The sequence below is a fragment of the Pelodiscus sinensis genome, chromosome 5, assembly GCF_049634645.1.
Source record: "Pelodiscus sinensis isolate JC-2024 chromosome 5, ASM4963464v1, whole genome shotgun sequence".
Lineage (NCBI taxonomy): Eukaryota > Metazoa > Chordata > Testudines > Trionychidae > Pelodiscus > Pelodiscus sinensis.
The window spans coordinates 50,572,452-50,597,425 of record NC_134715.1 but is presented as its reverse complement, the minus strand read 5'-3'; the positions used below and the strand labels follow the sequence as shown (position 1 = coordinate 50,597,425).

At 41.5% G+C, this 24,974-nt stretch overlaps 1 protein-coding gene across 2 annotated transcripts in view; it reads left to right on the top strand.

Annotated features, from left to right (window-relative positions):
* The window catches only part of LOC102462442 (UPF0462 protein C4orf33 homolog), a 42,687-nt gene continuing 17,713 nt past the window's right edge, over positions 1-24,974 (top strand). Inside the window, exons 1-5 of one of the 2 annotated variants that reach the window (XM_025187117.2) lie at positions 1-130; positions 1,835-1,892; positions 7,272-7,452; positions 17,310-17,370; positions 24,541-24,589. In XM_025187117.2, coding sequence (XP_025042902.2) covers positions 57-130; positions 1,835-1,892; positions 7,272-7,452; positions 17,310-17,370; positions 24,541-24,589 — 423 coding nt within the window. In that variant the 5' untranslated portion in view covers positions 1-56. The remainder of the gene's footprint in view (positions 131-1,834; positions 1,893-7,271; positions 7,453-17,309; positions 17,371-24,540; positions 24,590-24,974) is intronic. The other variant, XM_075929953.1, reaches the window with a different exon arrangement.

Genomic DNA, 24,974 nt, shown 5'->3' with positions numbered 1-24,974 from the left:
AGCAACAGCTGGAGTATAAATGTGGCAAATTTTCTCCTGGTTTAGTCTTTTAAAAAATGAAGGCTCTGTGTATTTTAGCTGTTATTGCGGCATGTGTAGCTGATCCTATCCATCACTCTCTCCTAAGCAGGTATTGGACACCTTTCTACCATTTCTAATTATGACTGGAAAAAATGACTCTCTTAATTTTTGTCTACAAAGTGGTTTTAATTGCTATTACTATTTTTTATTATAAAGTAAATCTAAAAATTAAATTAATTTAGATGGAGTTAATGTATGTATATTGTGTAATGCAGAAGCTTTACCCCTCCCCCATACAGGGGGCTATCTATGTGGCTTTGAGAGCCAATAATATAACCACAGCTTCTGAGGAGTTATTGCATCAGGGAGGAGAAAATACCTCTAAAGAAATGACAGTTTCACTATACAAACTTTGATGGAGCCCTAAGCAACTCTCTATCACTTCCTCTAAGGCTTAGGAATGAAGTAGAATCCAACTTGGAAATGGGAAGGGAAGTTTAATGCTATAGGTGTATTTCCACTTTTGATTTGGGTCCACTTTTCACACATAGGGTAAGTCTACACAGCAGTGTTATTTTGGAATAATGGACATTATTCCAAAATAACATATTGTGCATCTACACAGCAAGCCCGTTATTTTGAAATAAATTTGAAATAACAGGCTTCTTATCTGACTTCTGTAAACCTCATTGTATGAGAAGTAAGGGAAGTCAGAGGAAGAGTGCTCTATTTTGAAATAAGTGCTGTATAGACGTGCCCAATTTTGAAATAAGCTCATTGGACTTAAGCTACGCAATTAGTGTAGCTCAAGTTGCGTAGCTTATTTCGAGTTTCACCCTGCTGTGTAGATGTACCGATAGTATTTTAATTTTGCCTTCATCTGAAGTATCAGGCCAATAAAGAGCAAGGTTTGGGACTAGATGAAGCATCGGTCTTCTTTAATATGACAATTTCTGATATTTATTCCTTTCATCCCTTTGCATGGCACCCAAATCCCAATATGCATGTTTTTCCCTCCCTGGCAAAATTCCTGTGAATGGTAATTCAGAGGAAATAATTGATTTTAATAACATTTTCTTTTTTACATGTCCCAAAAAACTCCAGTTATAGGGCAATAGATGCCTCGGAACTATTTGTTTTGGTCCTCAGATGACTCCAATCATTGTGGCATCTGAGGACTGAATAGATTCTTAAGCAATAACATTTCTTAGAGACTCTACTTTTGTAGAACCATACACCAGAAATCTCAGTAACTACATCTGAATCAAGCATCAGATAGTGACAAGTTCATATATAGTGAAATTATCTAGACCGACTAGTTTGGAAAATTAAAATATTAAACTAAATGACTGAATAAATAACATACCTGCAAAAACAGAATTTTGGCTTGTCTTAGCTCATGTATTTCTAATTCTTTCTGACTTTATTTTTTATTACCCTTATGAACTCATTCATAAATGTTAGGTTTTCTGCATTACTCACCCACTCTTTGTCACATCAATGAGTCTTTGCAGTTGCATTTAGAAATGTTTTATGACAGTGTTCCCAGATACCTAGTTTTTTACTCCTTCTTGCCACTAGATGGAAGAAGAAGGTTATCAAAATGATACTTTACCCAACCCAGTTATGTTCATCCAGTTTCACTCCCAGTTGTTTCTAAAATAAGAAATCCCTCAAAAATTGTGTTTGTACAGTGCTGGTTTTAACTGCTATATTTCTTAGTTGTGTGATTATGTATGTTATAGCAACTAAATACTAAATTATACCACACAATCATCTATTCACAGTTTTTAACTTTTTTGTTTTCCTAAAGTAGAAATGTTTTCACTAATAATCATCAGACAAAATCACTGGAGAGTAAAACAAGGGAGGTAAGTGTACGTTTATAAAAGTTATAATATGCAAAGGTTTGTGACAAAATAATGGTTTGAAGAATAGCTTATTTTTCAAAAGTTTAATATGAGTTCATGCACACCTTCCAAAAAACTTACAATGCCTTAAATACTGTTGATGAATACAGGTAGCTTTTTTAGGTTTTGTCTATACTACCACATTTGTCAGCAAAAATGTATCAGCTAGAGGTGGGGCATAAGTTTCACCAATAAAAGTGCACATGTGGACATAGCTAGCATTGCTTGTGTGGGTGTGGTTTATGCTTGCAGGAGAACGCTCTCCTACTAGCATTGAGCAGCTACACAGGAGACCTCGTAGTATAGCTGTGCTGCTGTAAAGTCTATAGTATAGACATAGCCTAAAAGGCAAACGCTAAAATTTTGTTTATGCCTTGTGCTGCTTCTTTCTGGTATAGAACAATGGCCTTAATCAGATTTCTATCCAGTGGAATGGAAAATCAGGATCTAATATATATAATGGAAATAAGAAACCAAGCAGCATAAATAATGAAGACCATCTTTTGGCAATTTCTAAGGGTATGTCTACACTACAACGTTAATTCGAACTAACTTAGTTCGAATTAGTTAATTCAAACTAAGCTAATTCTAACTAACGGATCCAGACTAAAAAACTAGTTCGAATTAGCGTTTTGCTAATTCGAACTAGCATGTCCACATTAAGTGGACCCTGAACTGGGCTTAAGGATGGCCGGAAGCAGTGCCGGCAGGGCATCAGAGGAGGACTTAGAGCATGGAGATGCTGTCTCAGGCTAGCCGAGGGCTGTGCTTAAAGGGTCCCAACCCCCACCCCGGACAGACAGTTCTCAGGGGTGCCCCGCTTGCAAAGCAGTCCTGGCTTGGAGTGCCAGGACTACCCACACTGGGCACATCACACCACTCGGCCATCAGACCGGCTGCACTTGCCGCAGGCTGCCATCTGCGGAGAGGGGGCAATTGGGGGGCTTCAGGAGAGCTTCCACCCCCAGAAGCCTGCAGAGCCAGCCCAGTCCTCCCCATTGGGGGCTCGTGCCCCATTCCTCCCTCACCTTCTTCCACTTACCCTTCCCTAGCCCCTCTTCTTGATGTACAAAATAAAGATAACGTGTCTTCCAAAATGGAATCTGTCTTTATTGAACAAAACTGGGGGAGACTGGGAAAAGGAGGTGGGAGAGGGGAAGAGAGAGGCTGGGAGAGGGGAGGGCAACTAAGATGATCAGGGGTTGGGAACAGGTCCCACATGAAGAGAGGCTAAAGAGACTGGGACTTTTCAGCTTAGAAAAGAGGAGACGGAGGGGGGACAGGATAGAGGTCTCTAAAAGCATGAGTGGGGTGGAGAGAGTGCATACAGAAAAGTTCTTCATTAGTTCCTATAAAGAAGGACTAGAGGACGCCAAAGGAAAGGAATGGGTAGCAGGCTTCAAACTAGTAACAGAAAGTTGTTCTTCACAAAGCAGAGAGTCAACCTGTGGAACTCCTTGCTGCAGGAGGCTGTGAAGGCTAGAACTAGAACAGAGTTTAAAGGGAAGTGAGATCAAGTCATGGAGGCTGGGTCCATGGAGTGGTATTAGCCAGGGAGTAGGAGTGGTGTCCCTGTCCAAGGTTTGTGGAAGGCTGGAGAGGGATGGCACGAGACAAATGGCTTGGTCACTGTCTTCGGTCCATCCCCTCCAGGGTCTCTAGGGTTGGCCGCTGTCGGCAGACAGGCTACTGGGCTAGATGGACCTTTGGTCTGACCCAGGACGGCCATTGTAAGCTCAGGGCTCAGGGTTGGGGGTCTCACTGGACCCCCTTGATTCTCTTGCACACCTGCTCCTGGGTGGCCAGGCTGGCAGCTCTCCTGCCCTAGATGGCCATTTTCCTGTGCCTAGTGCGGAGATCGTGGACGAGGTACACGATGTCTGCACTAGCCCAGGCGGGTGCCCGCCTCTTGCGGTCCCAGGCAAGCTCCTGGGAGCCGCTAGCCTGGTCCCGGGAAAAGGGGGAGGGCTGGGGAGCATCAGGTGAGTAGTTCGATCCGTGCCAGGTGCAGGGTCTGCTGGCTGGGTGCTGGCAGGCTTGCACCTGGCACGGGCACCGTAGCCAGCCCGTGCCCCTTTAAGGGGCTGGGAGGGGGGCAGAACAGTTTCCCTGGTGTTGGCCAGAGTGGCCACCAGGGAAAGCTGGGGAGGGCTAGCCTCCCACTAGTTCGAATTAAGGGGCTACACACCCCTTAATTTGAACTAGCTAGTTCGAACTAGGCTTAATCCTCGTAAAATGAGGTTTTCCTAGTTCGAACTAAGCGCTCCGTTAGTTCGAATTAAATTCGAACTAACGGAGCGCTAGTGTAGCGCCTATGAAAGTTAGTTCGAACTAACTTTGTAGTGTAGACATACCCTAAGAAACTTCAAAAGAAAGAAGCTTTGTGTTTATTTTCCTGTGTTATTTCATACTTTACTCTGTTTAATACTTTTTAGAAATTCTGATTTGTTTCTCTGAGAGAGACTACACAGAATATTACCCTTGGTGTATTTTCAGTTTTAGCTAAGCTAAATGTTTCTGAAGTATGCATGGCAAAATTTTCTATGTACTTTGAAAAATACTAATTTAATCTTTTTCATGTCAACTCCATTTCTAAAGTGTACCTCACTGCGCTTAATTGCAATATCTGTAATAACATTATTGAAGCTTGATAGCTGAACTGTATTTCCTCCTTTCCTACTCTGTAAGCAACTTTATTTTGCTATATACTTTAGAGATGCTTCACCAAAAGTACTGGAAGCTATTTGAGGGTTAAAATAGGAATAAATTATGTTCGTTATCACTTACTTATACCACACCTAGACTCTTTGGGTTCACTTGCCTGTATGTTGGCATCATGGTGATCTTTAATAATATCATCCAGGAGAATTCATGGGTCAAGAAACCCAGGCTTGTACTAGTAAATTTCTGAGCTGACTGACTGCCTGGCCAGATCCAATGACCCTTGGTTCACTCTGGCCCTGTGTGGCCAAAGGGGGTGCTGTTGCATTGGTACATCAGCTCATATAGCTAAGTGATACACAATACAGGTTTCACCTCCCCAAACTGGCAGTCTCTAGTCCAGCAACATCCGTGGCCCAGCATGACCATGGATGTTCCTGGGTCAGAGAGCCCAGTAGCCTAGTGGCAAGAAGGCTATCCAGAAGTGGGACTGGTCTGAAGCTGTGGGATGGGGATGGGGCTGGCGGCAATCCTTAGCACAGTAGTGGGGCTGGAGCCAGCAGCAGCCCCCACAAACTGCATCACCAAGACTGGGTCTGGGGCAGCACCCGCAGCACAGGACCAGGCAGTCACCAGCCCATGGTAGGATGGGGCCAGAGCCCCGGGGCAGCCTGTGGAAGCCGGGCCAGAGCCTGCGCGCTGCCACAGGACAGGAATTTGAACCCGCGGCAGTTGGGCTGGGGCTGGCAGCAGCCCCAGCATCTGTGGCAGCAATGGGGCTAGGGACGGAGCCTCGGGCAGCCTGCGGGAGCATGGGGCCAGGGTCCGCAGGTGCCACGGAGGTGGAACCCAAGTCCTCAACAGCCCCCGGGAGCCTGTGGCAGCAGGTCTGGGACAAGAGACAGCCCCCACCAGCCCATGGCAGCAGGACCAGGGCTGGAGCCGGCAGTGGCAGCTGGGGTAGGACCTGCAGTAGCACAGGGCCAGAGCCAGAGACTGTGGCAGCCTGTGACAGTAAAGGCTGCTGAAGCCCGTGGGCAGCCTCCAGCTAGGGCAGGGCCGGCTGGGGCTGGAAGTAGTGAGGGGGCCACCGGAGTTGACAGTGATGAGGGTCAAAGGGCAGTGGCAGGGAACCTTCCCTCGTCCAGCAAATTCCCTGATTAGTGATTGGTGTGGTCTGCAAGGTGCTGGACCAGGAATGTCCAACCTGTACTCCAAAAGAGAGCAAGAAAATGGTCTGGTAGCTTTTATAGAGTCTATAGACTAACAAAATATGTAGATGGTATCATGAGCTTTCGTGGGCCCAGCCCACTTCTTCAGATGACCGGAGTTATGACTAGGGGATAAGAAAACTCGAACTATATAGGGAGAAGGGAAGTGGGGCCGGAGAAAGATGCTGTGTTGCCCACCCTCCTACCTCTATAAATAAAGTATCAGGAGAAAGGGTGCTAAACCTGAGTAGATAAAGATCAAAGTCAGAGGATAAAGGATACCATTCAGAAAGGCAGGAAGGATACCGTTCAGAAAGCTGTTAGCACCTTCAGTGATAAAAGGTCCACCACCCCATATCTTGATTAAGCCCATGAGTAATTTAATTAAATTTTGCATTGAATACAAAAATATGTATTGTAATTCCAAGATTTCCCTGGGTATTTGGCTTGAGGGGATTGGCCAGTGGCAAGACTGCCACCTTCAGATCAGTGAGATTATGGTTAGGTAAACAAAAATGTCATGCCTTTTTAATGTATATAATCATCTCATTTCACTTTTAAATTGCTGCTATATCCTCGGCAGACATCATGATTCCTTGGTCCCTTTTCCCTTTTTACATTTCTATACATTCATAATCCATCAAAATAGCAACTTTATACTACTTTTGCCAATATGACATACTTGTTTGCTATCATGTTCCCCACACATATCTTCTAAATCACTATGTAGTTCTCACAATACTCCATAAATTTATTAATTGAAGCTATTTAAAACTACATTGGACTTTGTGTAGCACTGGTATATAAGAAAAGGGTAAAGCTAATGCAGGGAGAAGTGTCTAAAAAGCTTCATCCTGACAAACAGAATGGCAGAAATGTAATTCTCAAGAGCGCACCAGTACATAGTACAATTTATTCATAAATAATAATAGAAAAGTTTAACAATAGTACAGAGTATGAAAATGATAAGAAGAGAAGTGCACATACTGCCTTGCCACTTAAACTCATGTCTCTACATTAGAATTGCATTTTTTTCACTGTCATGAGATTTTTATAAATGTGGAGAAAGGTCAAAGTTCATCCCTAAAAGAATATGGTAAAGCCAGTAAAAATTAGAAAAAAAAAGTTGTTCTAGTTGTGCATTGTAATAATAGCATAAAACTACCACAGTTATTGAAATATTCTAGGATCTAATGAAGTACTGACAATCACAGGTCAGTTAAACTGTAATTGGAGATTTTTTTTTAAGTAGGAAAAGGATGTGTGGTATTAAATGAGCACTCAGTGTTTCAGGAGCTTGAAAAAGATGTGCTTTATTCCATGTCCCATTCCAACTATTTATGCAGAACAAGAACTTTACTGAGATGCTCCCACATTCTTTCTCTGGAAAACTGTCATTAAGAAACAGTCCCCAGCATTTATCCATTTTACGTTATTTCTCTTTTTACTCTTCTGTAATCTTCTGTAGTTGGAATACAAGATTACAAGAACCTGGGACAGCATTGTTGTGATGCATGAGCCTGTAACCATCAGATTTAAGGCAGGTGACCAAGGATTAATAATGCAAGTGAATTCCCTATTCTTTAATGACCCTTCTGCTCCATCTGGTGAGCCAGGGAAGCCTTTTGATGGACTTTGGGATTATGAAGGTAAGAAATTATTTAGCTATAGATATATTGGTGATAGATTTCAGAATGTGGAAAAACACTATGTAGTAAAATCTACTTGTGACTGCAAACAGCCTGAAACACTAACTCTGAGGGAATTTATGTTCATGATAATGGTACTGTAGTTTAAATGTCAACATTCATATTAGTTCACTGGTGATCAAATCATGCAAGAAAGGAGAAGGATGATAATATTATGAAATTCTGCAAAATTAATGTCTTACTTTGTTGTTTCAAGTGAACAAAATTGATTCTGAATAGTGCTTGAAGAGTATTTATATCTTCCTATGCTTCCCACACGCACACCCATATTTGACCTACCCTTGCTTGCAGCTCCCTGTTTCAAAGCCTCAAGATCCAGCAGAAAGAAATTTATTGGGCAATTGTAGACCTCTGGAACCTTGTTCTGTAGTTGGATTTTTTCAGCTGAGAATGTTTTGTTCCAATCTCTCACTTATTTTGTGGATTTTGTAATCTGTATTGTCCCAGAAGACAATAAACTAGAATTGGAAGTTGACAGGCATGGGATGCATAGCCCTAGGGAAGGGGATTCCACAGCCAAGGTTCCCTATAAACTTTGCACCCGTGCAGGTGTGCAGCCCTTTTCTGAGCCACGCACAGAGATTCAGAGCTCCCCACAAAGGCAGGGAGCTCAGTGGATTGGCTGGGGAAGGAGAATGTGTGTGTTTCTGAATTCTGAGAGCCTGCAGGGAGGGGAGACAGGCTTCTCATGCTGCCCTCACCCCCAGTAGCTCCTATTGGCCGGTTTCAACCAATAGCAGCTGCCAGTTTGCAGGACAGGCAGCATGTGAAGTGTCCCTCCTCCCCCATTCCCTGAACTCACAGCATTCACTTGAGAACAATAAGTATGGCTCCTGCAGCTCCTCTGAGCACATACAGGGCCTGGAAGGCAGGCACCTGGCTAAGGAACCTGCTGGGCTGCTGACTGGGAGCCAGGTCTCTGACACTCCAGCCCCACCCTCCCCCAACCCTCTGAATCCCTTCTGCCTTCCTACCCCATGTAACCAAAACCTTATGCACCCCCGCTCCAGCCCACATACACCTTCCCAGACACTGCATCCCCTCCTATACCTCTCCTCAGGTCACAACTTCCTCTCAGACTTTGCACTCCAATCCAGTATCTCTGGTCACAGCCCAAATCCCTGCACCCCTTCCTACACTTCTGCCCCCGATCACAACCCCTTCCTAGGCCCTGCACCCCCTCCTCACTTCATTCCATTGCCCCAGGTCATGATCCCCTATTTCATCTAATCTCCCTCCCAGATCCCACACCCCAATCCCATACCCCAATCTCTCTTCTGCACCCAACCTCTGTCCCAGACCCCTGCGCCTCCTCCATTAATATAATGGAAAAGTGTAGCCTTCACTTAAGTGCAACCACTTACCAAATTCTTGGAGTGGCCCCCTCATCAAAAATTATTGCCCAGCCCCGTGTTAATGGCTTAAGGTAAGAAAGAAAAAGATTATTTTAATGAAATTTTTTGAGTGTTGCAGATATCTAAAACTTTGCTCTTAATGATGTTTTAAAATCCTGTGGTAATTAATACACGGAAACTGTATTCCATTAAGGCCAGATCTTTGCTATCTAGTAGAGTTCTGGTTCTTATAAGTCAGAAGTAGCAAGTACTAGGTGTGATGCTAGCTGTTTTCTCAGATGAAACTTTATTTGCAAGATCTTTGAAACATGCATTTGTCTGTTAGAAAGGATGATGATACATGTACTGCAAGGCCTCAGAGAGGTAGTCGTGTTAGTCTGTAACTAAAAAAAATTAAAAAAACAACAATGATCTTATAGCACCTTAGACTAACAAAGATACCTAAATAGTATAATGAACTTCCATGAGCACAATCCATTTCTTTAGCCAAGGGTAGTATTAATTTTCTTTTTATTTGATTTCATATTAAATAATCATAAACATTGCTCCTTATTAATTATCCCTTATTTTAATATATTTTTTCCACACTTCTGGATTATTGAAAATATGTTATATCTACATTTTTTGTTTGTACTGGTGGATGCACATCTACACACTACCTCAATATTGGTGTTGCTCATAAGACATTTCAACCCACCCAAAAGAAAATTCAATCCACCCAAGAATGGAAAATCTTAGAGGGAACACTGTCCATAACCACCATCACTCAAGAAAAGAAGATGGGAGGTGGTAGCTGGGGACACCTTCCTAAGAGGGACAGAGACATCCATCTGCTGTCCAAACTGGGAATCTCAAGAACTGTGCTGCTTACATGGAGCTAGAATTCAGGATGTGACCGAGAGTTTTCTGAGACTGATAAAACCTTCAGACCGCTACCCCTTCCTACTTCTCCATGTAGGAACTAATGATATTGCTAAGAATGACCTTGAGCAGGTCACTGCAGATTGTGTAGTTCTGGGAAGAAGGATCAAGGAGTTTGAGGTGCAAGTGGTGTTCTCTCCATCCTCCCCATTGAAGGAAAAGGTCCGGGTAGGGATCGTCACATTTTGGCAGTAATTACATGGTTGCGCAGTGGTGTCAGAGAAAGGCCTTTGGTTTCTTTGACCATTGGATGTTGTTCCAAGCACAAGGATTGCTAGAAAGAGATGGGATCTGCCTAATGAAGAGAGGAAAGAGCATCTTTGCAGGCAGGCTTGCAAACTTAGGGTGTGTCTAGACTACTGAGTTTTGTCGACAAAAGTGGACTTTTGTCGACAAAACTATACCAGCGTCTACACTACCACTGAGTTCTGTTGACATAACGTCGACAGAACTCAGCAGTTTTGTCGACGCTGGTATACCTCATTTTACGAGGAATAACACTTTCTGTCGACAGAGTTCTGTCGACAGAAGGTGTTATTGCCTGTAGGGTTGTGTCTAGACTACAGGGTTCTGTCGACAAAGCAGCTTGCTTTGTCGACAGAACTCAATGTGTCTGGACGCTCTTTGTTGACAGAAGTTTTGTCGACAGATACTGTTGACAAAACTTCTGTCGACAAAACCCGGTAGTCTAGACGTACCGTTAGTGAGGAAAATGGAATACAGGGGAAGAAACACAAGGAGGAAGGTGCAACAGAAAAGGACCCCTGATTTGTATGGAGAAGATAGGGCAATCAGCTAGTTATCTAAGGTGTCTGTACACAAATGTAAGAAGTTTGGGAAACAAACAGGAAGAATTAGAACTCCTGGCACAGTCAAAGAACTATGATTTGATTGGAATAATGGAGACTTGGTGGGATGACTCAGATGATTGGAGCATTGTCATGGAAAGATATAAACTGTTCAGGAAGGAAAAGCAGGGAAGAAAAGGTGGAGGAGTTGCACTATGTGTAAGAGATCAGTATGATTGCTCAGAGCTCCAGTATATAGAGGAAGAAAAGCCTGTTGAGAGTCTTGAGATTAAGTTTAGAAGTGAGAGCAATAGAGGTGATGTTCTGGTTGGTGTCTGCTATAGACTACCAGATCAGGTGGGTGAGGTTTTCTTCAGACAACTAAGAGAACCTTCCAGATCACAGGCCCTAGTGTCATGGGGGACTTGAATCACGCTGACATCTGTTGGGAGACCAATACAGTGGGCAATCCAGGAAGTTTTTGGAGAATGTTGGGGATAACTTCCTAGTACAAGTGCCGAAGGAGCCAACCAGGGCCATGCACAGCTTGACTTGCTGCTCACAAACAGGGAAAAATTAGTAGGGGAAGTAGATGTGGTTGGCAACCTGGGAAACAGTGATCATGAGTTGATCAATTTCAGGATCCTGATCAAAGGAAGAAAGGAAAACCGCAAAATACAGACCCTGGACTTCAGAAAAGCAGACTTTTTCTCCCTCAGGGAACTGATGGGCAGGATCCCCTGGGATGTTAACACGAAGGAGAAAAGAATCCAGGAGAACTAGCAGTATTGTAAAAAAGCCTTACTAAAGGCACAGGAACAAACCATCCTGATGTGCAGTAAGACAAGCAAATATGGTAGGTAACCAGCTTGGTTTAGCAGTGAAATCCTTGGTGACTTTAACACAAAAAGGAAATTTACAAGAAGTGGAAACTTGGACAGATGGCTAGGGAGGAGTATAAATATTGCTCAAGCCTTCAGGATTGTAATCAGGAAGCCCAAAGCCCAATTGGAATTGCAGCTATCAAGGTATATGAAGGGTAACAAGAAAGGTTTCTACAGGCCTATTAGCAATAAGAGGGTGATCAGGGAAGGTGTGGGACCCTTACTGGATGAGGGAGGTAACCTGGTGACAGGTGATGTGGGAAAAGCTGAAGTAAAGAATGCTTTTTTCCCCTCTGTCTTCACAAACAAGGTCAGCTCTCAGGCTACTGCACTAGGGCAACACCAGTACGGGAATGAGGTAGGTAGCCCTTAGTGGAGGAAGAACAGATTAAGAACTATTTAAAAAAGTTGGACATGCACAAATCCATGGGTCTGGACTTAATGCATCCAAAGGTGCCAAGGGAATTGGCAGGTGTCATTGCAGAGCCATTGGCCATTATCTTTGAAAATTCATGGAGATTGGGGGAGGTCCCGAATGATTGGAAAAAGGCAAATGTAGTGCCCATCTTTAAAAAAGGGAAGAAGGACAATCAATTGAACTACAGACTGATCAGCCTCACCTCAGTCCCCAGATAAATCACACAGGGGATCTTCAAGGAATTCATTTTTAAGCACTTGGAAGAGAGAAAAGTGACCAGGAATAGTCAACATGGATTCACCAAGGGCAATCAACCTGATTGCCCTTCTATGATGAGTGTATGTGGAACACCTGGACTTGAGGAAAGCTTTTGATACAGTCTACCAAGGTATGTCTACACTGCATTACTCTTTCGAGAGAGGAATGCAAATGCAGCTGAGTGAAATTGCAATGCCCAGTCCAATCTCTGCTCCTGCAAATAACCATGTGCCAGGACAGAGCACAGTCTTGACATGTTATCTCACTTTTGCCACAATGCTAAGGCTTTTCCATACTTTGGCACTTAGAGTGCAGAAGGTGGGGGCCTGCAAGATACTTTAAAATACTTTGTCACTAAAGGCTTGTGTTAAAACTCAAAAGGTCACAGATTCCCTGGCCTTAGAATGGGATCACTGCTACCACCCAAATGCAAAAAAACACAACGGCTGTGTCTACACTGGGCCACTTATTCTGGAAAATCAGCCGCTTTTCTGGAATAAGCTGTGAGCTGTCTACACTGGCCCTTGAATTTCCGGAAAAGCAACGATGCTCTACTGTACAAAATCAGCCGCTATTCTGGAAAAACTATTCTGCTCCCGCTCGGGCATAAGTCCTTATTCCGGAACACTGTTCTGGAAAAGGGCCAGTGTAGACAGCCCAGTAGTCTTTTCCAGAAAAAAAGCCCCGATCGCGAAAATGACGCTCGGGGCTCTTTTCCGGAAAAGCGCGTCTACATTGGCCATAGATGCTTTTCCGGAAAAAGGGCTTTTCCGGAAAGGCAGCCTGCCAATGTAGACGCTCTTTTTCCTGAAATACTTATAACGAAAACTATTCTGTTTTAAGCATTTCCGGAAATTCATGCCAGTGTAGACACAGCCAACAAGTTTGAGAACCCAGGGACGCGCATTTGGGAATTCTTTCCTATGGGGTCCGGTCAGGTTCTTTAGTACTCCCTGTGAAGAGAGTTTGAAAACCTGTAATTTCTCTTACTAATTTAGCTTTGCAGTTTTTTGGCACATGTACATAGAGCCTCCTGCGTGTATACATAGATCATTGTCTTAAAATGGTGATTTTTATTAACAAAATAATACTTGGTGAAACATTACTTGATTGCTAGGTGATACAGAGCAACTGGGGGGGAAAAGGATTAAAACAGAGAGATTTACTTCCCTGGGATTCAGTTTGGAAAGTTATAGTATAACGGGGTAGTTACATTGAAGGAACAGAATCTGGACACCATATGTGAAGCAAGCAGGAGAGTTTATTACACACACAGCACTGGGTGGAGTGTCACTTGCTAAGCTCCGTGAACACTGCCAAACGATAGGTTATAACTAGTTATATAGGATGCTCAATGGGCAGATCAAAGTGATGGGAGGGGGGAAGATCCCGGACCCCCTAGATCAGTGGACTCCAACCTTTTTACACCCAAGATCATTTATTAAATCTCAGAACAGGCTCAGATCTACCGCCCCACCCCTTCCTTGAAGCCCCGCCCTCTCTATTCTCCTCCCGTCCATTACTTGCCATCCCCAGCCCTTACTTACTCTGATAAACAGTTTATTTTTAAATTATGCGATACTTAAAATTAAAATCACGTGTTTATAGTTATGAAATAAATGGTCTGTTTTTTATTCATGCTATTTAAATCTAAAATGAAACATTTAAAATTATACATTTTGGGGGGACAGAGTTCTGCGGCTGGGGGCAGGGGAGAGGGAACAGGGTGTTGGGAGGGCAGAGGACAGGGTTCTGCAGCAGGGGACAGGGTGCCAGTGGGGACAGAGTTCGGGGAGTGGGGACGGGAATAGGCACAGAGTTCGGTAGCTGGGGACAGGGGAGTGGGGACAGAGTTCTGTAGCTGGGGCCAGGGGAGTGGGGACAGAGTTCTGTAGCTGGGGACAGTGTTCTGTGGCTGGGGACAGAGGAGTGGGGACAGCATTCTGTGGCTGGGAAGTGGGGTTGGGGAGTGGGGTGCCAGTAGAGGCGGAGAGTCCCCTGCATCTCCCTCCTCCCAGGATTCTCTTCCCTACCCCCAGGGAAACCAGTGTGTGCCTGCTCCAGGGCCGACACCCCCCACCCGCGCAGGGAAGCCCCGCGCGTGCTTGTCCTGGCGCCAACCTCCCCCTCCCCCACGCAGGGAAGTCCCGTTAGCGCCTACCCCAGGGACAACCCCTCCCCGTGCAGGGAAGTCCCGCGCATGCTTGTCCTGGCGCCAACCCTACCCCCTCCACGCAGGGAAGCCCCACGCGCACGCCTGCCCCAGGGCCAACCCCCCCCACGCACACTGGGAAACCCCCTGTGCACCTCCCGTGGGGCTGACTCACTCCTCCTTTGCGGTGCAGGGAGATGATGCTCCCTCCCGCAGTACCCCCGGCAGAGCAGCTAGCGCACTTCTGGAATCGCTGCAAGTGGCGTTAAGCTGCGGGACTTCTGTCCATCCCCGGCAAGCCGACACTACCTCCATTTTCACTTGAGGTAAGTAGTGGGGCTTCTCGGGGTGGGGCAGACAGGACACCTCACGAACGATTAGTGGAGGCCTCGCGATGGACCAGTAGATCGCGATCGACCTGTTGGTGACCACGGCCCTAGATAGATGCTAATAGTAAGGCAAGATAAGAACAATAATATAAAGTTACATAGTGTTTCCAGTAAAACAAGTATTTAAACAAAGTAGACATCAATTATCAGTTAAGTGGTGATATGTCTGTTAGCTTCAAGAAGGTATCTCTGCAGGACATGGTCCATCTGGGGATTAAAGCAGAGATATTAGGAGTACTTAACAATGGCACAGTTGTGCCTAGCATCATTGAATGTGTCATGTCCTGTCTCCCACCCTGGGCTAGGTGTGTGTGTGGGGGGGTAACTATCATGTACTGTGTTTGTGTGCCAGTCCCAGACTCCAAATTTACAATAGGGGTTCTTAACAGAATATCATAGTCTGCCTCAGAAATTTTCATCCTACATATATGTACTCAGCTCGGAGAAGTCCAACAGACCCAAAAATAAAATAAAATAACCTGATCACATCTGACTAAACATTCCCTGTTCTACTCACATATCTGTTGGTTCAAAATTACATCTTTCCCTAGGCATAGATGTTGCTGGATACTTCATGCATGGCTTCCTTGCTTAATTCATATCCTTCCGTCTGTTCTGGTTACACAATAGCAGGAAAAGGATTGCCACTGATTTCAGTTCAAAACCATATGATTCTATGGTTCTCCTGGCCTTCTGACAACTCACTTCCTGTTTACCTAGCATTCCTGTGAACTCTCTAGGACCCACTGTCTATGGCTTTAACCCTCGCCAACAAGACAATTAGGAGTAGGTCCCAAGACTTAACTATTGAGAAATATTTTTGTTAACTGAATGGCTGGAATGTCCAGAAAAGGATATTGCCCTCTGCAGGTTCATCAAGGTTGCTCACTATCATGGTGGGAAGAAGAGAAAGTTTATGGTCTCACCTGGATGAGGTTATGCTCAAACCAGGAATGTGGTATGTTGATGTCTCAAGTATACACACCTGAGCTCAAGATAGGATCCATAGTATGTCCATTTGCACATGTTGATTTAGAGGCTGCCTGGGATAATCCCATGGTTTCCATGTAGGCCATGAGATCAAGTACGTTGTCTATGTGGTGGTTAAGTCAGTAAGGACAAGCAAGCTGGGGGGATTCCAATTCCATTCTGGACAGTAGCTTTAAAAGTTCCTCCAAGAAGCTGAATGGGTTTCCATCTGGAGATCTGTGAATCATTAGGAGTCCTAAGTTTCTCTTGTCTTTTGCCTCACAGATCATAAGGATGCACTTAATTTTTTGGTTGAGTAGGTAAAATGACTTCTGTATCTGAGGTTGAAAGAGAACAAAGCTATCTCAATGACTCCTTCTCCTTTTCCTGGTGCATATTGATCAGTTGTGTAAAGAGATGAAAAATATTTGGTTAACAAATTAAGAGTCTGAGTTACGTATCATGTTCTGTATGTATGAGAAGAATCACTAAAATTAATCATATAAAATAGTTGTATTTTAGGAGCAATTTGAGGATAGATGTACATAAAAGATACATTGGAATATCAGTTTTTAGACAGCTAAAGTTTGCAATATCTCAAACACTTAATATTACTTAAATATATATAGATATGCTCACTCAAGCTGATGGAAAAAGAAACAATTTAGTGAGAAACTTTGAACTCTTCCATTTTGTAGAGTTTTAAATGGGGCAGTTTTTGTTTGTGAATGTTTGTGTGTCAGGTTTTCATCAAAATAGCATTTGAAATTGAATGCTTTTATTTACTGAAACCTGCATCTTACAAACATTTCCGTTTAACACAAATTACATATTTAGTTAAGAACAAGGTTTAATGATTTTTGATAATATAATTGAATAAAATATCCCCCAAATTTTGAAAAAAATGGAAGGTTCTGAAGGTATTAAGAATTTGTAAACAAAACTACATTTTTAAATAAGGCAATTTTCCCTCCAGAAAACTTCCTTTTAAAAAATGTCTCCCAGTTTGAACAGTAGCATTCTTTCATATTTTGGATAATTTATCTATTACAAAGTACAATGCTGCAATGCAGAAACAAAAGAGTATTCTGAACCAATCTTCCCCTGCATGATAAACAATCAGAATTTTCACTAAAAATCAAATCAAACCTTTTAGAATTCTGGTCTCTTCAGGGGTAATGTGAAAGCAGATCAGTCTACCTTATTTGTTCAGTACCAAATCTGTCCCCTTTCAAGTATATTAGTTTTTAACTACAGAGTGTGCATGTCTAGAGATTCCACCACACAGAGTATTTGTATTTGTCCCACGGGGAAAAATATTCATGACTATATAAGAATGTAACACAATATTGAGACATTCTCTATCCTCTCAACTCTGCAACACCTGAAACATCTTAAAAATGAATAAAATAATAATTAAGAGGACATGCGGCTTACCTGTGGATTTAATCCTTATGGTAGCCCCTGGCAGTTAATCATGCTGACAGCTTCCCCTTATTTCCAGGTTGGTTACTTTTAACCTCCTAATCAATACTTAACATTCTGCTTGCAGGGGCATATTACAGATTCATGCGGAGTTTGTTTCTTTTCTCTAGTACTGTACATATTTTCTTTATTCATTCATTCATCTTTTCTGTGTGTGTTTTTTTTTATTATTTTACAGTTGTTGAATCTTTTTTTCTGAATAGTGAGACTGAAAACTATCTGGAAGTAGAGCTTTGCCCGTAAGTTTTGATGTGTAATACTGACGATGCTATGTTGATGTCTCTCTTATAAAACCTTGTACTTTGTAACTGTTATGTTCAGAGGTATTGCTGATTTGTTTTGTTTTTGTAAGTGGCATACTGTACATTGACCTTGAGGCTATTATTTTTAGGCATTAGCTATTTTTTAAATTAAACAGTTTATATATGGGTTTAACTTATGACAGGGAGAATTGGAGGCCTAACATGATTGAGGGGATAATGGAGGTGCTGCACTTGGAGGGGAACAGTCAGTAGCTGGGTGAACATAAAATAACAAGAAGCTTCAGGGGGTAGCCGAGTTAGTCTGTACAGGATAAACTAAAAAAAAACCAACAAATAGTCTGGTAGCACTTTATAGACTAGCAAAACATGTAGATGGTATCATGAGCATTCGTGGGCACAGCCCACTTCTTCAGATGACCGGTCATCTGAAGAAATGATCTGTGCCCACGAAAGCTCATGATAACATCTACATGTTTTGTTTGTCTATAAAGTGCTATCAGACTATTTGTTGTTTTCTTAAGTTATAAAATGATAAATCAGGGTAAGAAGTGTGTAGTGAAAGCTAGCTTGAATAGTTAAAACTTTATTCCAGTTTTACACTCTCCTTGATAACTGTTTGAAGTGCATTGCTGTCCCAGATCACACACAAGAGAAGAGGTAAAAATCTTGCTGTACATATTTTAAGGCTGTTCCTCACTCTGGCACTCCCAGTGCAAAAGATGAGGGCCCACAAGAGACCTTAAAAATACCTTGCCTCTATAGGCTTCTGCCTAAGGTTACAGATTCCCTGGCTTGGGAGGCTGCTTCCACCAAGCGAAAACCCCTTTCTTCTTGTACCTAGGAAGAAAGCACTTGAACTTATTCCAGAGAAGTACCCCAAGTTCTTTTGCCACAAGAGAGCTTGAAAGAAAAAGACGAGAAAACAAACTGCAGTCTCTGATAGCTAACTTCTCAGTCTTAAGCATACACGCACAGATCTCCTATTACCTTCCAGGACACAAGACACAAATCATAGCCTTAAAAGTGTGATTTTATTAACAAAACAAAAAGATATACTTAGTAAAGCATGCTAGGTTGCTAGGTGTTATAAAACAACTGAGAAAAGAAAAGATTAAAACACAGAGAATTGTATCTCTGGGATTCAGTTTAATACAGTGTATGGGGCGGGGGAGACGCATGGATTTAGCACCAAGAAGTTTAACCAAACAACAAAGCAAAGGAAGTAACCTGATTGTGTCTAAATAGACATTTCATTCCCTATCGACTCTCAGATTTGTGCTTTAAAGTCCAGTCCATTTCCATGCCCAGTATTTATTGTAGGCTTGATAGTTCTGCCTGGTTCAATTCATCATGTTCCTCCAACTCGTGACTTAAAACTCACACAAAAAAAACCAGCAGACAGCTATATCTTCCAATTCAAATTTCAACACCTTCTCCCATTGGCTTCCCTCGCTCCCTGCAAAGCACCCTCTAGCTATCTGAGTATAAACACTTTAGTCACTGAATGTTGGCCAGCACTGCCCCATCCATCATTGCATATCTTATGGATCTCTACAACATTATAGGTTGTAATTTGGTTGCAATCTTGGATCTTGTAAAAGGACTGCCTACCTGTACTCCCAACATCCCCTCTGCTCTTAGTAATACAAGTAAGAAGAGAGAGACCTCATCACAGGTAATAGTTTGAATAAACCTGGAAGGATTCCTTCCCCATCCTCACTATTTTATGCTGCAGATAGTTCCATCTGCTTTTTGCCTTAAATAAGGCATACAGTAAATGCTAGTTACACAGGAAAACCTCCAGTCCTTAAATAATGAGAAATTATTGAAAAGGAAATGCAGAAATGCAGCAATAAAAAAGGAATTTTAATATCTTAATTTTTCCAAAATATGGGGTAACTAAAGCTGGTTTGGAACTCTTGACAATTTGTGTTTGTTACTAAATGCCAATTCATTGAAGCACCCTTTTTTCAGAATGTATTTGGTGTGACAAGAGTTTTTCACATTCAGGACAAGCAGAAGAGAGAAAGAGAGATCCCAAAAGAGCCCAGTATTAAGTGTACTCATCTAGCCTCAACCACTTTGAGATTCTAGGTCTTCTCTATCTCAGCAAAAGCAAGCCTTGGTTTTGGTCTGCTTCAGAATGGAACCAAATGTCAAAACCGCACATTTTTTCACAAACTGGAATTCTTGTTTTCCAGACAGTCTAGTGACAGCTATTTAATGAAATTTTTCTCATCTGTGGCCCCAGAGATGTTTGGATTTTCTTGCCCACATGAACCATGCACCCAAAAGATTCATGAATAAAGACACAGAATATTAGTTCATCCATGAAGGCTCTTGGGTTGTCACTCACATATAATCTGTATTAATTAGAAAAATTGTCTGCTCCATTTACACTTAATGGAACATGTCCTGTGTTCCTTCCTAGGTATTGAAAACTGCTTCTGAGTCACAGTACATTTATAATCACTTTAATTTTGAATTTAAAAAATGTGAAGATTCCTACAAACTATGAAATAGACTAGTCTTGAAATTAGGCATTTAAATACACTAGTTAATTACTGGTTTATTTTGAATATTTACTACTTGAGGCTAATTACTTCCAGTCATAAATATGGGGTTGTGTATTAAAAAATCAGGGGTTATAGTGCAGTATTTAATTGTTACTAGAAAAATACAATGGCAGTCATCTAGCACTGCCTGGTTTGTTTGAGGGGGGACACTAATTATGGTTGTGTTCTTTTTAGCACATGCCATATTGCAAATAAAATAACGAATAGGGAATGAAGAGATTACCACATTAGAAATCAGCCAAGAAGCTCAGATATTATTAGAAGCCGACAGATTAATACTTAGGCAATTCATAATTGCATCTAGACCATGAAGATGCTGTGTTTCGTGGTTCTCTACTTGTATTACTTTTATTTATAACATGTGGATTATTGGTAAAAATTAACCACTCCACTGCTTAGGGTAACTTTCAGCAATAAGAGTAGGTCAAGGACCATGTGTTCCTATGTGTTTGTGGTGGTTGGAGATTTTTTTTTTTTTTTGCATGGTCAATTGATTGAAAGTCTTATATTAATTTTTTTTTTTGAGATTTGATATAGATTTAAACCACAAGAGACACTGGAATTAAGCTTTTTAAAAATCAATACAACCTGGGAGATTAAATGTTTAGATGCTAAGAATGTTAATATGATGCAGGTTAACACAACTGTTGCTGTCTCTGAACCATTCATTTTCAAAAGTGAGCATTCTTGAGATGTATACACATGCACATTTCATCTGTCCTTAAGCATTACCTTACTCCACAAGTATTCCCTTGGAATCAGTGGGGCTATTGGTGGTACTTCTCATTAATTAATGAGTATGAGATTTTGGACCTTAATGAACACAGATGTTCAGATGTCTAGATGTCCAGTTCACAAATTTCAAGTTCCCCTTCTAACTTCATTCATTCAAAACTCTGTTGTTATTTCCGGAGTACCCAGACAGAAATGCCATTTTGCTTATTTTAATAATATATACATTTTTTTAAAATTACATAAAATCATCAATCCCAATTCTGCAAATTTTGGGCCTTATTCTGAGTTGCTGACTATCTTTTTCAAGTTGCTAAGCATCCTCAAATTTTATGGAGTTGTGAGGGTTCAGGACCCATTATTGTAAATTAAATACTTCAAATATTATATCACATCAATAGAGACAAAGCATTTTAAAAAGCATACAATATATTGCAAGCTGTCAGTAAATCTGAATCAAGCTGTATTATTAACTGTGGGTCTTTGAGCAAATAACTAAAACATATTATTAAATTATATGAATTATTGAAAGAGCAAGAACTCATAAGAACATAAGAATGGCCATACTGGGTCAGACCAAAGGTCCATGCAACACAGTACACTGTCTGCCGACAGTGGCCAATGCTAGGTGTTCCAGAGGGAGTGAATTGAACAGGTAATGATCAAGCGATCTCTCTCCTGCCATCCATCTCCACCCTCTGACAAACAGAAGCTAGGGACACCATTCCTTACCCATATTGGCTAAAAGCCATTTATGGACTTAGCCTCCATGAATTTATCTAGTTCTCTTTTAAATCCTATTATAGTCTTATCCTTCACAACCTCCTCCGGCAAGGAGTTCCACAGATTGACTATGCGCTTTGTGAAGAAGAACTTCCTTTTATATGTTTTAAACCTGCTGCCCACTAGTTTCATTTGGTGGCCCCTAGTTCTTATATTATGGGAACAAGTAAATATTTTTTTCTTATTCCTTTTTCCACACCACTCATGATTTTATATACCTCTGTCATATCCCCCCTTAGTCTCCTCTTTTCCAAGCTGAAAGTTCCAGTCTCTTTTATCTCTCCTCATATGGGACCTATTAAAAAACCCTAATCATTTTAGTTGCCCTACTCTGAACCTTTTCTAATGCCAGTATATCTTTTTTGAGATGAGGGGACCACATCTGTACACATTATTCAAGATATGAGCGTACCATGGATTTATATAAGGGCAATAAGATATTCTCCATCTTATTCTCTATCCCTTTTTTAATGATTCCTAACTTCCTGTTTGCTTTTTGATTGCCACTGCACACTGCGTGGACGTCTTCAGAGAACTATCCATGATGACTCCAAGATCTCTTTCCTGTTTAGTTGTAGCTAAATTAGCCCCCATCATATTATATGTATAGTTGGGGTTATTTTTTCCAATGTGCAATACTTTACATTTATCCACATTAAATTTCATTTGCCATTTTGTTGCCTGGTCACTTTGTTTGGTGAGATCTTTTTGAAGTTCTTCACGGACTGCTTTGGTCTTAACTATCTTGAACAGTTTAGTGTCATCTGCAAACTTTCCCACCTCACTGTTTACCCCTTTCTCCAGATCATTTATGAATAAGTTGAATAGGATTGGTCCTAGGACTGACCTTCGGGGAACACCACTCCATTCTGAAAATTTACCATTTATTCCTACCCTTTGTCTCCTGTCTTTTAACCAGTCCCCAGTCCATGAAAGGATCTTCCCTCTTATCCCATGATAACTTAATTTATGAAAGAGCCTTTGGTGGGGACCTTGTCAAAGGTTTTTTAGAAATCTAAATACACTATATCTACTGGACCCCCCTTGTCCACATGTTTGTTGACCCCTTCAAAGAACTCTAATAGATTAGTAAGACATGATTTCCCTTTACGGAAACCATGTTGACTTTTGCCCAACAAATTATGTTCTTCTACGTGTCTGACAATTTTATTCTTTACTATTGTTTGAACTAATTTGCCCGGTACTGACGTTAGACTTACCAGTCTGTAACTGCCGGGATTGCCTCTAGAGCCCTATTTAAATATTGGTGTTACGCTAGCTATCTTCCAGTCATTGGGTACAGAAGCTGATTTAAAGAATAGGTTACAAACCATAGTTAATAGTTCCGCAATTTCACATTTGAGTTCTTTCAGAACCTTTTGGTGAATGCCATCCGGTACCAGTGATTTGTTACTGTTAAGTTTATCAATTAATTCCAAAACCTCCTCTAATGACATTTCAATCTGTGACAAGTCCTCAGATTTGTCACTTACAAAGGACAGGTCAGGTTTGGGAATCTTCCTAATATTCTCAGCCGTGAAGACTGAAGCAAAGAATTCATGTAGTTTTTCTGCAATGACTTTATCATCTTTAAGTGCTCCTTTTGTATCTCGATCGTCCAGGGGCCCCACTGATTGTTTAGCAGGCTTCCTGCTTCTGATGTACTTAAAAAACATTTGTTATTATTTTTTGTGGTTTTTTTTTTTTTTTTTTTTGCTAGCTGTTCTTCAAACTCCTTTTTGGCTTTTTTATTACATTTTTACACTTAATTTGGCAGTGTTTATGCTTCTTTCTATTTATCTCACTAGGGGTGTGTCTAGACTACATGCCTCCTTCGACGGAGGCATGTAGATTAGCCAGATCGGAAGAGGGAAATGAAGCCGTGATTAAAATAATCGCGGCTTCATTTAAATTTAAATGGCTGCCCCGATCTGCCGATCAGCTGTTTGTCGGCAGATCGGGGCAGTCTGGACGCGACGCGCCGACAAAGAAGCCTTTCTTCATCGGCACAGGTAAACCTGGTTTCACGAGGCTTACCTGTGCCGATGAAGAAAGGCTTCTTTGTCGGCGCATCGCGTCCAGACTGCCCCGATCTGCCGACAAACAGCTGATCGGCAGATCGGGGCAGCCATTTAAATTTAAATGAAGCCGCGATTATTTTAATCGCGGCTTCATTTCCCTCTTCCGATCTGGCTAATCTACATGCCTCCGTCGAAGGAGGCATGTAGTCTAGACACACCCTAGGATTTAACTTCCACTTTTTAAAAGATGTCTTTTTTATCTCTCACTGCTTCTTTTACATGGTTGTTAAGCCACGGTGGCTCTTTAGTTCTTCTACTATGTTTTTTAATTTGGGGTATATATTTAAAAATGCATACCCCAAATTAGAATTTGTATATTCTTCATGTTTACGGAGCAGAGGGAGTTTGTTTACTGAGTTTGTATATAGAAGTTGGGGGTAAATGGAATCTATTTACTTAACACTGACATAAATGATAAAGATACTTCCTTTTATGTGAAATAAAATGTTATATTGATTGTGGGCTAGTAGTGAGATTTCAGCATCCTATCTTTGGGGCACTTGTTTATAGACTTCATCACAGATTATGTACAATGTGGTGAACATTATTAAAATGAATCCAAGCAGCCGGTCTTTAAATTGATTTTTCCTGTGTAGTAATTAACTTCTGATGTAGCAAAAGTTAGATGATGAGGTTTTGATTTATCCTCCATGTCTAGACATAACTTAAATTTGGGTACCTTTTTAATTTGAACTGATGACTGATGTAATCTATTACAATGGGGATAAAATAGACCACTGTCTTTAAAGTGTGTGAATGCATATGCTTGTCACTTCCACTATCAGTGGGAATTAGGATAGATCAGTCAGCTTGAATGAAGTTTTCGGGGAACAAGCTTCTGGCTAGCTGAAGACAAGATTATACATTAAATTAAATTCTTCAATATTTTACAAGGGAGGACTCTGAGCTAGTTATGGAATTGATTTTGACATTATAATTGAAATCTTTTTTCCCTCATATTTGTTTCTTTCTAGGCATGGACAACATCTTGTATTATTACTCTCTAGAGGAAACTGTTTTAAAGTAAGTAATATTCCACAGAACTAATTTACAATGAAATGCCTGCCAAAAACAGCTTTGTTTTTGTAAGTGCTTCTTGTAGTATTTTCCTTTGTACTCAGTTGCTTGAAATATCTCTTCAGAAAATAAGGTTTTTCATCACGAATTTTGCTGCTTTTCCACTTGGCAATATTATTTTTTATCTTTGTTGCTTAAGATGTACAAATGAATTAGGATCTTTGTTTATTACTTAATTTGCACTCTGATCTCAATGATTTCAGAAAAGTGCCATGGATTTTAGGGCTTGATTCTGCATGGCACCTCCTGCATGGTGCCTTCTTTCATCAGCTCTCAGTGATGTATCTCACAGAAGAGACTCAGAACCTTACTGATCAGGAAATCTCTTGTG